General features: G+C 36.7%; 1 protein-coding gene across 1 annotated transcript in view; it reads left to right on the plus strand.

The window, feature by feature from the left end:
• Positions 1-326: 326 nt before the first annotated feature.
• LOC134823002 (zinc transporter ZIP13-like) overlaps positions 327-18,023 on the plus strand; it is a 32,523-nt gene continuing 14,826 nt past the window's right edge. Inside the window, exons 1-3 of the mRNA XM_063834305.1 lie at positions 327-555; positions 701-831; positions 1,568-1,749. Coding sequence (XP_063690375.1) covers positions 443-555; positions 701-831; positions 1,568-1,749 — 426 coding nt within the window. The 5' untranslated portion in view covers positions 327-442. The remainder of the gene's footprint in view (positions 556-700; positions 832-1,567; positions 1,750-18,023) is intronic.

Below are 18,023 nucleotides of genomic sequence, written 5' to 3' on the forward strand. Positions count from 1 at the left end.
CATCTTTCTTATTGAACAAGATAATTTAGGGCAGATGGAGCATTCCAGTTTTAATTGTTGATTTATATTATTATATGCAGCTGATGAAATTAGAGCAGGTATATTGTTGGTGCAGCCTTTGGTAATTTATAGTCCGTTTTAACTTCATAATTGATCTAGTTATTCACTGCACTTGACTGATTAGTTTAAAATGTTGCCTCGATCTTTCAAAGCTAAAATTATCGATTTTTTGTTTGAAAAGTGACAACGTATGTTGCAATTCTTTTTGAGTTTTAAAATAACTGTGCTTTTTAAATGTGATTCAAACATGACCTTATTATATCTGTAGGATGTTTACCTGAAACAACTGAGATCAACCCATAAATGAACTGACACAAATCTCTAATATCCTACTTTTCCATCTTCATCCTACGTCAGTGTGATTACGGCTAATCTCTAAATAATGCTTGAAGTTTTGAGTGCTTCATCCCTTCTTTTTGGAGCTGGACTTTTGCCTCTCATCTTCTACAAAGGCAAAGAGCACAGCGCTCATCCATACTTCAATTATGTGCTAAGGTTAGATATTGATAAATGATAATATAGTACATATTTTTGACTACGGTAGAATTATATATTCCTCACTAATCACTGTTTGATTGCTTTCCTCAATTTCTATAACCTATCAATACAACTTTAATGTAACTTAACCTTTTTCCTCCAGTTTTGGCCTCTCAATTCTGCTAGGTGACGTATTTTTACACCTGTTACCAGAAGCATGGCTTTTAGAGGCGACCACCCCCGACACAGCTCTCATGGACTTTGTGCCTAGGTCTAACACCACTGTCTTACTAGGTCAGCCCTCGTCACCTGTTTATATTTTACTGTTGGTTTGTATTTAGTTTCAGTTATCAGCACATGTTCTACATATTTATTCAGCACTGTTGGTATATTATCGCATTTTTAAATATTGGTCTAGAACGGTCTAAAAATAATGTATTGAAAAGTAGACAGGTGCCCTGCAACTGTTTCAAACGAGTGGAAGTCTGTAGTATAATTCAGTACAGGACGCTGATGAAAGGTTCATGTTTCAGCCTGGAATTAGATTATAACTGCTAGTGGTTTATACCTTTGGAAGTAAATTGTAACACTGATAAGTTATAATCTAATTGGCATATGGGCAAAAGGAAACATTTGAGAAATTTGGAGGATTTTCGTCATATTTTTAATTCCATTCATTCCATTCCTGCATTTAACCGCTCACGACAGGGACCGTTAAGTTTTGCAGTCGACTGATCTACCATGGTTAGCACTTAGTATTCACTATTATATAATATTGTAAAAAAGGATTATTACTATTATAAGGTTATTCAAAATCCCAAAAGCTCACGTGTAGTGTAATATGTAGTGAAATAACTGCCACCCACATGACGTTAGATTCATTATATTATAATGGCTCAGACGGGGATTTCAACATTGCTACCTTGGTATTGACAATGCATAATGTGTATTTTTATGCAAAACTATTCTAAGTTCTAACCCTCAAAATAGCAAATTAAATAAATAAATAATGACTCCCTTTTCCCGACAGGTATTGTACTGTTCTTCACATTAGACCGGCTACTTGGGGACGTTGTGGGCTATTTAACAGTCTGCTCGAACACTATAGACAACTTCCTGCACGGCCTTGCTATAGCCGTAGCGTTCAATGTCAGCCAAACCACTGGCTGGCTCACCACCGCAGGGATACTACTACACGAGCTGCCTCACGAGGTGAGTCAGCTTCTTTTTCACCTCACCAGGTTATTTTTATCTTATATTTCTTTTACACTAGATTGTTTTTCATGTTATCATATTGTGGTAATAATATTAGTAACTAGATGTTATTGTTTCGTGTATAAAATTGGCTATCGTTATCGCAATAGCAGGAAGCAGTCAATTTACAAAATAGAGACTGATAAAAAGCAGTAAAAAAGAGAAATTTATAGAATTTATAGAATTCAATAGACAGATTTCACCATTCTGTTAATGATTTAGTTTATTTTGCACATGAAAAGCAGGCACAGTTTGAACAATCCAAAGATAGTGTGAATTAAAAAATCATTAGTCAGTTAGCACAACAATTGTTCCATGATGCATGTTTGTAATGTTTCTTTATTGATGTGTCATATAATATTGTGCCAAACTTCATCATCACAAACATAGTGTTACAGGGATACGATGTGTAAGCTCATCACAATAATTGTTATTACTTTTCATTACCTTCATAGTTCATGTTAGTTGTGCTGTATAACTGACAGGGCAAATAGCAAGCGGGTAAAGGTACATAAAGTGTGAACATGGCATGTTAATGTGCAAATAAAACAAATGCTCGTCTCCCTTGGTTCGTTAAAAACATAGGATCACATGCTCTTGGTAGATAGTTCATTAAATACTACTGGTAAACTTAGGATCAATTTATAATCAGTGGTAAATAAATCAGTCAGAGATGGAATTCATATAACTCAAGTGCTAAGTACAGTTTTCCCCTTCTATGCAGCGCAAAATAAAGTGGCATACATATATGTTATTAGCTTATTAGACATACTAGTGTAACCCGGCCTTCGGCCGGGATTTCACTGCCGCATTTGAAAAGGGTAGGAGTAATTACCTGTTGAGTCAAAACCCGCATTTGGTGAGCAATTCTATTCGGAGTGCCCTCACGTCGTATCCAATGGTATCAAGTAAACAATAGAAATTAACCCTTAACACGATGAACCACACCCGCCTATCATATTTGTGAACATGCATTACAATGTCGTATGAAAGTATGAACTCTCTCTACTGCAGTCCAAACAGACCGTTTGAGTTTTCCCTCCCCTAATAAGTTTATAATATTACATGACCATGTAATATATATACGCCATGTAATATATACGCTACATAATATTATGCAGAGAGAGCTAGGCCCGTAACTCTTGCCGTTCTGCTCAAGCCATTTTATGTAACATTTGTGGTACAAAACCGTCAATTAGGACGTGTTCAAACCTGGTTGGTGGTTTTGTTACATTTTTCCCACTCTTTACTTCTGGGCCCCCAGATTGAAATCTGTAACATTATAAGAAAAACTGAAACTACTGACAAAAACTAGACCCTTTGACTGAGGGCACCCTTGAATCAGAATTTTTGTAACATATTCAGGTCCTGAGATATAGCAGTTTAGTTGGGGGCCCTGGATATTGAATTTTGTAACACATTTCTATGTTACACTTTTTCAATGAGTTTTTAGAGAAGCTTCTTGATAGTTTTTCAAGTTCAGACTAGTTTTTTTAGGTCACAAAGGGTTCCATCAACCATATTCTTGACCAAATTTTGTACTTGGGCCCAAAACATTGAATTCTGTAACATATTTATGTTTTTACTGCTAAGGTCATATCTGGAATATTCAATATATTTTTGTATTGGTAACATGGTTTTTAGATTCTCATACAAAATTCTGAAGCAATCCTTATTCATATAATTTGATAAAATGGCTGCGGAACTTGAATTATGTAACATTAGAAAGTAAGTGTATAGAGTATGTACCCTAGTGTGAGGGGTGTTAGGTAAGCCTTATTATAGTTTTTGAAGTTCAGACCAGTTTTTCCAGGTCACAAAGGGTTCCATCAACCATATTCTTGACCAAATTTTGTACTTGGGCCCAAAACATTGAATTTTGTAACATATTTATGTTTTGACTACAAAGCTCATATCTGGAATGTTCAATATATTCTTGTACTGGTAACATGGTTTTTAGATTCTCATACAGAATTGTAAAGCAATCCTTATTCGTATAATTTGATAAAATGGCTGCGGAACTTGAATAATGTAACATTAGAAAGTAAATTTATAGAGCATAGTATATAGTATGTATCCTAGTGTGAGGGGTGTTAGGCAAGCTATATTATAGTTTTTGAAGTTCAGACCAGTTTGCCTAGGTCATAAAGGGTTCCATCAACCATATTATTGACCATATTTTGTACTTGGGCCCAAAACATTGAATTTTGTAACGTTTTAATGTTCCGGTCAAGCATTTTGTACACTGACCTGACATTTTATTGTTACAAATTTCAATATATAGGGCCCAATTTCTATTTTCTATACAATTTGATCTATAAATTAAACGTTTTTAAATATCCAACCTTTAATCTAATTAGCTATATTCATTTGATTAAATTAACCGCGTTCTGTCGTAAATTTAAATTACATTACATTTAAATTGTTACAAAATTCAATAATTTGGTCCCAATTATCATTTTTTAAATTTGTTAAGTTGTTTCATGTCTTTATTATAATTCATCAACCAACTTAAAACCAATACTAGATCAAACAACTCTGTATAACATACTCATTTGTAACCATGTTACGTTATTCAAAAAAAATGGGCCTTTTATTGATTATGAACCATATACCAAGATTGTGGTAATGCCTTTATACAAGAATTGCTGCACTAATAACCTGGTTTTAGAGTTAAATACATATCCTACACTAGCTGTGGTTGTAACAAACTATAAAAATATCACGAAAACAAGATGTTACAAAATGTCCATTTTGGGCCTTTTTATGAACTCAAAAGTGGGCCTTTTTTCATTCCACAGCTAAGCAAATACCTAAAGTACATTTTTGTGAAGCAAGAATCTTTAGAATTTAATAATTGGCTGAGCCATTGAAAAGTGTAACCAAATGTTACATTTTTCAATATAACTGGGCCATTTTACAATATTATTCATAGCCGATGACCTGAGACTATTTGTTATGACAATTATAATCATATCTGAAAGTTTCAAGACCATCGAGTAATTATTAATGGAGTTATTGTAAAAATGAGAAAATCGCCCATTTTGGCAGTGTAACAAAACCACCAACCAGGTTTGAACATGTCCATTAAACCACTTACCACCGACCGATTTAAAAAACCTTTTTCATTTAACTTCGTCAGAGTTTTGTCGGCACTTTACCGAAAAAATCAGCCCCATAACTCTTACAGTTTTCTTGCTTAAGCTGCTCGGAAATTACACACGCACGCACGCACGCACACACAGATAACACACATCTTGATAATATCATTATTGATTACTGATACTGTAACTTCCGAATACTTTACTTATTCCATTCCTAACACTTTTATTCTTTATTTATTATCTCTCAGTTGGTTTTAAAAGCTTTACTTAGTTATAGAATTAACCTGAAGCATCACATTAGTACAACAGAGCTGTAGTATTATTGTTTTTGGAATGAATGTTCTAACATCCAGTTCAACTTAATCTGCTGATATTTCTCAGCAGGTTTGATTTGATTCTGGTTTAATCGGTAGAGGGTTTAGAGTTAAAACTGAGGCACTTTAAAGTAAGCAGTCTTTAAATAGTGACAAAAGATAAAACGTCTTATCTTATTATAAAGAGGTTAAAAGTGTTGAATTACAGTACTGACTACAGTTTGGCTGCTGGCAGATTCTATAATTACTCGTATCCTGTATCAGAGCTGAATGTTATCTTCCAAGCAAGTTTTATTAGAGCTAACTTCATTACTAACAGCAGTTCTTATCTCTCGTTAATAACTGAGCCTCTCATGTAACCTAATATTGTTATTGTGTAGGTTGTGCACATTTTCAAGGTTTATTGTACAGGTAATACTCACTCTGCAATAATTAGCCTAATAACAATGGTAATTATAATACTCCCTCTGCAGTTACTCACTCTGTTATTAGTCTAATAACAAAGGAACTGGTGGTGATGTGCAGGTAGGGAAAAATATCTGTATTATCTGAACCTCTGTGTTATAAGGATAGTGGTGGTTGGTCTACTTAACAATTTAACCAGCTAGCACCTGGTCAGTGCAGTGGTTTATACACGCTCACTGAACTTAATATACTACTTAAAGGCTCCATAGCTTCTGGGGCCCACACGCCCCCATACCACGCCCTTAACTAGATTCACAGGTTTGGGAGACTGCAGCAGCTAGCACCATGTTTATATTAATACATAGAAATCACCCAAATTAGTAATATACCTTGGTAACTACCTAACCACTCTAAACTAGCTAGCACGTGGTCAGGTACCTGGCTCATCTAGCTAGCACGTGGTCAGGTACCTGGCTCATCTAGCTAGCACGTGGTCAGTTACCTGGTTCATCTAGCTAGCACCTGGTCAGGTACCTGGCTCATCTAGCTAGCACGTGGTCAGGTACCTGGTTCATCTAGCTAGCACCTGGTCAGGTACCTGGCTCATCTAGCTAGCACGTGGTCAGGTACCTGGCTCATCTAGCTAGCACGTGGTCAGGTACCTGGCTCATCTAGCTAGCACCTGGTCAGGTACCTGGCTCATCTAGCTAGCACCTGGTCAATTAATTAGGTACTGCTGTAAAATTTCTATAGAATTTCTAGGAAATTTACATATTATAAAAATGTCCAGTTTTAAGTGATGTGTTGACTGTTGAGATACAGTATTCGTGGGACAAGGGGCTAAATCATTAAATTAGTCAGACAGATGTGTAAAGAGTGGAGATAATTTCAAGAACAATCATTACTCAGAGTATCCAGAATGAACCAGAAACAAATTTAAAAAGAAATTGCTAACAATATTTCTTTAGTTCAATTCATGAAAACCATGTAAATTCGTAGGGAACCTGAAGCAGTGAAGCCCTTTCGTCAGATTCTGTATGCAGATTTGTGCGTAACCAAAGCTGCACCATTCACAACACAGTTTGGTGGCTGACTTTCACCAGACCAAGTAACTCACCTCCAGGTTTCAATACCTGGTTAGGCAGTTTCACAGAATTAGCTATAATAACATCCGGGTGAATCCAATGTGACTCTATGACAATATCGTTGTCAAACTTTAAATGTGTTGGTATCTTAACGACATTGGTACACTTTTTAGTCGCTCTGTGTTTAAATAAAACCAAGTCTTTAATTGTAACAGATTTACAGGAGAAGATCTGGTTACACCAGGTTCTGAACCTTCTCATCCTACAGTAGTACAACACTGGGTTAAGATTCGAGCGGTTTACTCGATTAATGTTTACTCAAAATTATAATACAAACAGTAATAGATATAAAATAGAAGAAAATTAAAGAATTCTTTTTAAAACAAACCCTCTGGAAAGGGCACTGCACACTGTTATCAAAAAGTACACTGTGATCATGAAGTACTATGAACTACAGATTTAAAAGATTTAAAAACACGACGCTTCACGCTACACATGATATTACACATCCATAATATCGATCCTATAGGTTAAGAAGTTTAGACTTGCACTGAACAGCTTGGACTATTGTTTTTAAAATTTTGTGCAAAATTTTACCATCAGTGATTAATGATGTTATAAGTTTAAATTTCACGTCTAGACTGTCTTAGGCCAGGAACATTGTGCAGTAGGAATGGTTGCCACTCGTTAACATCACCATCACTTTGAAGATTAAGTAGCATTTTCTTGGCACTAGTCTTGAACAGATTTATCGAAAATAATGTCGGAAGTGTAGTAACGTCTGCTTTGTCTGCGAAGACAGAGAGCAGTGGTCCCTTGTAGTAAATACTGTTTTGAAAGTGTCTTTTCCCGTATAACTGGAGCCAGGAGCAGGCTGACGTGTGATCAGAAAGTTTTGTGGGTATGTCGGCGGGAAAAGCTTGAGAGATGTTTTTGGGGACTAATTGTGGCATGTTTTTAACTTTATGCATCAAGATAATTGAGTTGTAAACGATAAGACCATGCACAGTGAGAATTTCATGTTCACTGAAAAATGGCTTTGTGTGTTGTGGTAAGGCACCTTCCTTAAAGTAGTAGTTTACGAAGCCAGGCATAATAGCCCTTATTCCTTGCTTCTGTTTGCTGAATAAAGCATCTATATGGCTTTTTGCAGCAAAACCCCATATCAATGAACAATAGTTTATATGAGACTGTACAAAGCTTTGGTATATCTGGAGTCTAACTTTAATCGGCAGCCGACTTTTTATTTTGTACATAATACCAATATACCGCATCATTTTCGCTTTAAGAGCAGTAATGTGACTGGTCCAAGTCAATCTTTCGTCAACAATTACGCCAAGAAATCGGGCCTCAGTTTTTCGCTCAATAGTGGTGCCTGCAATTTGAATATTTACGTCAGGTGTTGAGGTTCTGTTGGGTGAGAGGAGCATGTAGCACGTTTTCTTAAGGTTTAACGAAAGACCATTTTGATCTACCCAGTTTATCAATAAAGGAGAAAATTCTGTCATCTTTTGTAGTATTTCTTGATGATTTTTACCAGATATAATTATGTTTGCGTCGTCAGCATATAAAACAAATTTAGCGTACGATTTGATTTTTGGCATGTCATTGATATATATTATGAAAAGTAAAGGTCCTAGAATACTGCCTTGCGGCACTCCGTGTCTCATAGACTGTGAGGAAGAATTTGTGCCCCCTATTGAAACATACTGACTCCTGGAACTTAGATAAGACTTGAACCATTGGTGTGCTAGTCCTCTTATACCATAATGATACAGTTTGTCTAAGAGAATATCGTGGGAAATTACAACAAACGCTTTGCTAAAATCAAGTAGGAGGAGAAGAGAGACCTCTTTTTTGGAGAGGTTGTGTCTAATCGTGTTGGTTGCATCAAGGAGCGCATGTTCACACGACCGACCCGGCCGAAAACCGTATTGTCCTTCAAATAAAGTGCTATGTCGCTCTAGGAAGTCAAGGACTCTTCTGTGCATGAGTTTCTCATAGATTATTGAAAAGGTGCAGAGCAATGATATTGGTCTGTAGTTTTTCACATCTAGTTTTGAGCCTCCCTTAAGGATAGGAACTACCTTTGCAATTTTCAGTGATGTCGGAAAGCAGCCTTCATTGAAGGAAGAATTTACTACATTTAAGAGCAGCGTTCACCACAACACTCTGCATCTTGGCAATGTGCCAGGAATACCAGAACATGAACCGAGTACCGAAATAAACTCCGGGGTACTACACCCCAAAGAAACGGGTTGTCATGTTGTGCATGAGGTTTATAAAAAGAGGGAGATTACACACTAGAAACAGACTAGTGAACATCGCTATCGTAATACTGGCTTGTTGTTTCCAAGACTTCATATCCTTAGTTCTTGTTCTGCGACTAGTTCTCAGTAGGCGGCGTATGGTATACAGTCTGACAAGGAACACTATAAGGACAATGAAGGTGATGATGGGTGGGACTCCAACAAGGATCAAGTTCACAACATGCTCGAACTTCATCTGAAAGTTATAGAAACAGTAAGCACCGTCCCATGAATACTTGAACTTGCCTCGGAGAGGTATTATTACGTACTTTAGTACAGGGACCAGGATCAGGAATACCACGTACCCCACCACACTGCACATTACTGTTACTATCCTGATCTTGTGGAAGGGTTTCAGTATTGTAATGGTACGGGACAAGCTCAACAGCAGGACTAGAAATATTGATAATTTCTGCAGGATCGTGTAGAGAACCTCCCAGAGAACACAGAAGGTGTAGTTGTTGAAGACACCAGGCTTGCGACCTCCGAACATTGCTATTGCTACAGGTAGATTAACTAAGGACGTTACACTGTCAACACTGCAGATAACGATGTAAAGTAAAGTCACCCGATCTTTTCTTGTCTTGGTGATGAAGAAGAAGATCCCAGAGACGTTACCAGGGATGCCCACCAGAGTACAGAGAAGAAGAAGGGAGCCCAGCAAGTAATCAAGGGAAATGAAGGGAGTATCCATACCAGGATGGTCAGGGTAGGACTTAACATGAGGGTTGTAAACATCTGTTGGTTCTGAGACTCCTGGCATAGTTCCTGGGTTAAAACTGGGGTTTAGTTAACGTCCCAAAACATTTAACTGGGGGAGGCTCGCGCTCCTCCGGGGGGACTGGGGAGCATCACGTCTCTCGACAGACAAAGTAAAAGGCAAATAACTAGTAAGAACTGGATAATCCGGCACTCATTGGCCTGTAGGGAGCCGTGCTGCTCCCTACAACACAGCTACCGGAAAAATTATCACTTCAATCGGCCAACAGGTGGTAGCGAAATAATAAAAAATTAGGAGGAAATCAAAGTAATTGTTAGAATTCTAAAAAGGTTTTGTCTGGAAAACCTTATTCTAAAGGATAAGATATTATAATCAATAATCATGGCAACTATATAAAGTACAAAATATGGTGTCGACATAATCGACCATAACCATAACCAATTCCTTATGACCGTTCCTGTGCCAACACAAGAAGCTAAGAAGAGGGTGCATTTAAATTTGTTTAGAGATTTAAAGTTTAAGTGGTACCCAAATAATGGTCCAGGTACCTGGCTTTATGAGTTGTGGTATGTGGCATATATTTAAGAGCTACCAGATTTCCCGGAACCCCCACCAGAGTACAGAGAGCTAGCACCACCCCCAGAAACACGTGTATAATCCTCGTACAGTAGGGATATTGATGAATTATAATATGTAATCATTATACTGTCCTTCTGGTTTGATTGGATCTACATCTTGCTAAGTGGATCAGGATATTATACTTTTGGTATTCGGAGAGAGAGCTATACAGTGTATACAGCTAGTATTATATACTACACACCTTAAAGCTTAATATCAAACACTTAATGTTTTAACCCCATTAAGCTGGCAACCTGCATGATTTGCGGAGTTCATACAGAGTGCAACGAAAAAGCTAATAATGGAACTTTAGGTAATTACAGTTGTTAAATTACTATTGGATAACATTCAACAAGTACTAAACAGATACTGTAGTATTACAGCATAACGATAATCCGTCTGAGTTTGCTTTTCCTTATCATGTGGCAATATTAGCTAATTAACGATAATTAATTAGCTAATTAGCGAGATTAGCTAGTTAATTATGGTTTAGATAACTAGTGACGTAGATTAAAGTGAGAATCATAGCAGATTATACCTATAATTATATACCGCACTTTCAGTTGGTCACATACAGTGAAATCTTATGTCTGTTATATAACGTCTTATCAGTTAAAACTCTAATTATAGACAGTTAAGTGGTCAGTATTTATCTTTTAGGTATTTAAGTTATGTTTAGTCACAACTTTGGTTTACTGTGTAACTCACTTGTGGTTTTTACATTGACGTTGAAGATAACCGTACACCAGAAATCGCAATACGTCAATGAAACTTCTTACGTCAGAAGAGAATTAAAAGTTGATATTTAAAAGGAAGTTTCGTCTTTATAATGTTTTAATTTTATTTGTAATCTCATTACGAAGAAAAAGAATCAATTACCATTTTAGTCTTAATTTTTTGTAAGATGGAAAAAATCGCGAAATATATGTCAAATCCATCAACAGATGCTGCTACGGAAACTAAATAATGAAACTAAAACAAGCTTATATTGTTATGATTGCTATGGTTACTATTTACTATATTTTGGCTCTGATGGTAAATCGGCCTGGCATTTCTCGAGGTACCAGGTTCGAATCCCCAATCTGTCACTAGCCGTGGGGTGAGCGTCGTCGACGTTCAGCTAAGGATCCTGAGTGGTCTATGCAGCCCCCCGGCCCCGGTCGCGGTCCACTCAGCCGAATACTCGAGAAATCGGGTGTGAGGGTTAAATGAACAGCTGCCCATTGCAGCAAAGTCTTGGGCGAAGAAAGTATAGTACACAGTGCTACCTTAACCGTCACTGGCCTAATGTATTATAATTGAATCCTTCGGTTTCCTGTAATTGGCTGGTTACACTTGTGTAACAATGTGGCTGTTGGAATGTCCGAAGTAAAATAAGTGTTGAGGTTTTAAAAAACAAATTATGGAACTCAATACTCCTTACTCCATCTGTGATATTTATATGGAGGAAGAAATAAAAATTTATAGAACCTCTGCCTCCACTGAAATAGAAACAACAAGTTAAACTCAATTTTTAGTTTGTAGAAGTAAAGTTAGAATATAAAAGGAAAACTGTTCAGCTAAGATTGTGTCACTAGGAGGGGACCTTAAATGTTCAGCTAAGATTGTGTCACTAGGAGGTGACCTTAAACTGTAAAGTTAAGATTGTGTCACTAGGAGGGGACCTTAAACTGTAAAGTTAAGATTGTGTCACTAGGACTCTAGGAGGGGACCTTAAACTGTAAAGTTAAGATTGTGTCACTAGGAGGGGACCTTAAACTGTAAACTGTAACTCCTTTATCCACTATGACTCGCAGCTTCTGAAAGGTTTCCACGGCCCTTGGATGGAGCGATTATGTTTATATCTCCTCCCTTCCTTACCCAGCTATTGAAGTGCTTCATTCGAAGAAAGTAAAGAACTGGGTTAAGACTCGCGTTAAGTACCACACAGACAATTTTAGCAACCAACCAAGAGTAATAGTTCATGAAAAACTGAGAGAAAATTCCTGGATAACCATACAATATCTGGTTAACAAGGTATGCTATAACCATTACAAACATGGGGAGGTTACATATCAAGAATAAGGCAGTAAAAATAGCTACAGTTATGGACGCTTGCCGAAAACGCTTCCTTGATATGTCAGCATCATCTTTAGACGTATTTAGAGCGATCTTTGGAACAGATCCAAGCTGCATCATGGTTACCAAAAAACTAATGAACGTTGCAATCGAAGTAAGAAGAATGTTTGTAGCCTCCCAAGTGTACTGAACGTAGAAGGGGAGTCCATCTGCTGCCAACTGGAAGCAGTTAGGATTATTCCCGTTATAAAGGTACATGTAATCCATCACATTCAGTAGACCCACGAATGGTTCTATGAAGACAATAAGACAGTAGAGGAGGGAAGCAGATAAGACCTTGTTTTTCTGTAACTGATACAACGGAAACGTAATGGAGATCGTTCTGGTTACACCGAGGATCATTGCCAGGAATATGCTCACCTGAAATCGGAAAGATACTTGATATGGGAAAACACTATACTGCCACCAGCAAGAATAATATTCAATTTTAATACGGTTTATTACAACTTTAAAATATGTATGTCAACTACCTTTCTCCTCATTAGAGATACATTATCTAACATATTCTTAATAATATCATTATATTATATTATTATGTGTAACATACTTTACATACTGCAGTAAATTTATTCCCTACTTCCCTGTCTTATATGTAGGTACTTAGTACTTACCCTTTGCAAAAATTCGAACGTGTTCGCCCAAAATACACAGAAACCAAAGTTGTTGAAAATACCCGGTTCTCTAGCATTGAACATCACAACCATAATAGGAAGATGTAGAATACCTGAAATATTATTGTATTAGAATCTTACAATGATACCTATCACATCAACATCACCATACAATACTTATACCTGCTCCTGAGTTTGATATGATTGCGCCAACTACTTACATATACAAATATCAGCACAAGCTATTGAACTGTAAATGTAGGTTGAGAGGAGATTTCTTCTGGCTGAGGTGAAGTATTTGAGAGCTACCAGATTTCCCGGAACCCCCACCAGAGTACAGAGAGCTAGCACCACTCCCAGAAACACATCTAATCCTCGCACAGTGGGGTCGTACACCAGGTCCCCCATATCGAATTGTACATGATCATTATAATGTCCTCCTGCCATAATCTAAAATGACACAAGATTGATAAATGGAAAGAGTGATGCTGTCAAGCTATAGGGCTTACAATTGCGAGAAAGTAGCTGGAGGCAGAATACACTAAGAAATTACTAAGAAATCACTGAGGCACAAGAAATAAAATGTATATTTATAACCAAGAAAAACAATGATCTACAGCTATAACAGTATAGTACTGTAGTCTGTATAACCACTAACCAGTAAGTATAACCACTTTTGCTATAGCGTTCATGCAAAGAACTAACAAAAACCAATGAACGAGTAAGAATAGAGAGTACAAGCCCGCTTATTGACCCTAAATACACATGATCCTACTTATAGTTTATACCCGTCCCTTTACATTAATTGTATTGTTTTGGGAACATTATAACGACAGTGGATGCACACTGAGGGTTAGTATGACAGCAACAGTAAGGAAACAGCTATTATCTCAACAGCAACGTGGAATTGAGCTCACAAAACTTAACAAGGGAACAGGTATGATGATGTTTTACTAACACCACACGTGTTATCGCTATAATAGTCTAATGTGTCCAAGTTCTCATGGCAACCATTTTAACCGACCAAGTTATTTTTAAAATGTTCCTGATTTAAAGCAAGCAAACTGAGTCGAACCCTCCAGATATTGTTCTGTGGAGTAGAATAAACAGATTCTTATGTTTATTTTTAGATCACCATATTGTATTTCCTAGTTGCTTTGGAGCATCTCCAATTCAGAATTAAGTGTTTTAATTTGATAATTGGTAGTACACGCTTTGTTTCATTTGTTGACAAGACATCACAACTAATTGTTTCCTTGCTTTGAATATAATAATCTATATTTTATGATTAGTAACTTATTAACAGTAAAATACGAAATTTTCGCACATTGAGGATAATGTATCATTGGACATTAGTTTTACATTATATTCTATTAGATTATTGCAATATTATAATTTTAGAATCCACTGTTATTGTGGTGTCACAAGCATTATTCTATATCGAGTACAATTTAAATTATAATTTATCAATTCAACAGAACTAGTCCCAATAACGATGTTCCTACTTCAAAAGAAGTTTGTCATACTATTTCAAAGTCTACGGAGTTCATTGTTTCGAATTAGTATCACTGATAGAGGGTTTGTTTGCTCGACCCTTCCGGATCCACTTGTTGAAATCTTCCATTCGGAGGAAGTAAAGAAGAGGGTTAAGACTTGCATTGAGAACCACACAGACAACTTTAGACACCACCCACGAGTAATAATTCATATAAAACACTGAGAATATAGGTCCTGGATAGCGGAAATGCATGGTGGTTATTGAAGCCATGACCACATTAGCAAACATAGGGAGGTTGCAGACGAGGAATGTAGCTGTGAAGATTGCTACAGCGATGGAGGCTTGGTGAAACTTTCTTTGCGATCTGGTTGCATTGGCGTCTGAAACACTTGTCTTGATCTTTGAGGAGGCAGAATAAAGTTTCACCATAATAACGATGAAACTCACAAACGTCACTATGGAAATTAAAAGAATGTTGGTGGCTTCTAGAAAATATTGGAAGTAATAGGGCAATCCAGGGGCTGCTTTCTGAAAACAGTTTGGGTTGTTCCCGTTGTAGGTGTACTTGTAGTCGACTCTATCTAGAATTCCAATTAGCGGTTCTAAAAGGATAACAAGACTGTAGAGAAGAGACGCGGAGAAGACCCAGTATTTTTGGATCCGGTAAAGTGGGACCTTGATTGAGATGGTTCTGGTTACACTGAGGATCATCACTAGGAATATACTCATCTGAAATTTGGGGATGGATGATATTCGGTTGGTAAACTTCAATATTTCATGTTGAACTTAAATGTTTTATTAGCTATAGCTGTATTTTTCGTTTAGTATCATTGATTATATTATTAAAATTTATTGTAAATAAACTCATATAATATTTAAAAGGCATTAGCGTCGACTACCGAGCACTGTCTTCAGGGAAAATCCCTCAATCATATTTTTACCTACGGTATCTATCAAAATATCAATTATAATTCTTAAAGAAAGCTTTGAAATGATTGAGATACTCACCCTCTGTAAAAACTCGAAAGCGTTTGCCCAAAAGACACAGAAATCAAAGTTATTGAATATACCCGGATATCTAGAGTTGAGCATCACGACCATCACTGGGAGATGCAGAATACCTGGTGAAATGTTATATTATTAATTATTATATTAATTATATATTATATATTAATATCTCGTAGGAATTTGATCAGTTACATGTTTATCAATGAAGCAATATGTCGAACTTTTATTTTGATTTAATATTTTTCTTCATGATTCCTTGGAATAGTTTTCATTGTAATTACGTAATTAATTAAGTAATTAGTACAACACTCTAGTCTAGGATAATAATATGTAAGTTTTAATATTTGCCTGTAAATATATCCACGGAAGATATCGCAATGTATATACAAGTTGGAAGGACAGTTCTTCTGGTCGAGGTTGAGCGGAGATTTCGTCTGGCAGAGGTGAAGTATCTGAGAGCTACCAGATTTCCTGGAACCCCCACCAAAGTACAGAGAGCTAGCACCACTCCCAGAAACACATCTAATCCTCGCACAGTGGGGTCGTACACCAGGTTCCCCATATCGAATTGTACATGATCATTATACTGTCCTCCTGCCATTATCTGAACGAGGATCAGTTCGAATTATTGAGTGTGTGAAGTAGTGGCTCCAAAGATCTACAATCGTCTGCCTGTTACCATCTCTTCAGCTCAATCCCTGGAATCTTTTAAAACTCTTCTAAAAACGTACCTTTTTTAAACTATCCCAAGATGAACTTGAAAAACTTTATCGATAACTGTGATTGTCTTATCTAGTGTTTGATCTTTGCATAATATGTTTAAGTACCATTTTCTGGCTTCAGTATTGACGACAAATATGGTCATATGGTTTTTGGCTCATAACTCAGTCATTTTTTTGGTTTTGGGCATGTTCAGTGTATTTGGCTAAATTGGGCCTAATTTGGACCAATTATGGGCGTGGCTGCCCCGCGGTCAGCGTTTGGCGGTTGGGGTCCGGGACCAACTCAAAAGTTCGGTCACCGGTTCTAGTTTGTTGGTCAACTGCTATCTCGAAACTAAGTTTCCCAAAAAAATCAGGGTGAACCCCCCTCCCCCCCCCCCCCCCCCCCCCCCTTCCCCCCTTAAGTATCTGGAAGTTTGGAAACCATAAATGTATCTCTACAAGTAAATAGGAAATGGTCTCAAGCAATACGTCCACATCAATGGGTAAATACAAAACAAAATGTAACAAAATGAAGTCTGAAACCTCATAGAACAAACATAACATAACATAACATTATAAATAATGCCTCTCTGGGCATCTCAAAGCTGAAAAGTTGGAAATAAAACAAAAGAAAAAAAAATTGGAAAAAAAAAACAAAACGAATAATCTGTACAATGACCTTTGACCAGCGATAACTTCGGCTAGGAACAAAATTTTTTGATAGGAACAAAAGCAAATGATAGACATTACCTACTCTTTACTGTCAAAAATAGCTAAAATATTGATTTCGAAATTTTTTTTCTTGAGATCCCTAAATGACAGCAAGTTTAAGTTCCTAAATTAGCACCATAACAGAATAGCAATTTGTGAGAAATCAAAAATTGATGGGGACTTGAAATTTGGTATGCATAAATTCGACACCTAGTGACACAATGTGATGAAGAGTTTTTAGCAACTGCTCCTTCATAATATTTTGTATCATTTTTTTAAAAAGTCACACTTTCTATGGTACACCCTGTATATAATTCTAATTCTGATATAATAAAAATAAGGCAAACCTAAAGTAATTGTTGAAAAGTTTTGTTTACATCACGATTACATATTCCAAACTGCACGATATCTGAGTAAACTACCCGCTGAGATCGCCATGGCCGACCGTTATAAAAAATAAAGGTACATCTGCCGCGGGAGAGTTATTTTAAAGGTCCTTGTCAGGCGATACTAATGACCAGTAACGGTAATTTGTCAGACTTTTACGGAACATTTCATATATTTGGGATGTACGATAATATAATGATAAGTTGCTCTTTAACTTACAAAATATGGCACCAGCTGCAGACATACCTCCGTCAAAGTGGGATATTAAAAATAACGTCTGAACAATCTATAATAATTCTATAATTGTTGATGGAAATAGATAAAGTCAGAAGATCATTGCCTTTCTGTCAGGTGATAACTTGGGGCTTCCAGACATGATGGTACTGTTGTCTTGGTTATTCGGGAAGATAAAGTATAGCGCATTATAAATGTTTCATATTTTACAAAACATTTTATATGGTCTATATTTATTATTATTATGAAATTCTGACACGAATTACGTGAGTTATTAAAGGGTTGCGTATGGGTAGTTACTTTTGGGCCACCCTGTAAAATTGAAGTTCAGTAAATCTCAACAGGTTTTAGTAACCAGGGTCCAGGAATTACTAAATGGAAAGATTCGAAACTGAAAAACATAAA

The sequence above is a fragment of the Bolinopsis microptera genome, chromosome 11 (assembly GCF_026151205.1).
Source record: "Bolinopsis microptera isolate Bmic1 chromosome 11, MBARI_Bmic_1.0, whole genome shotgun sequence".
In the NCBI taxonomy this organism is placed as follows: Eukaryota; Metazoa; Ctenophora; class Tentaculata; order Lobata; family Bolinopsidae; genus Bolinopsis; species Bolinopsis microptera.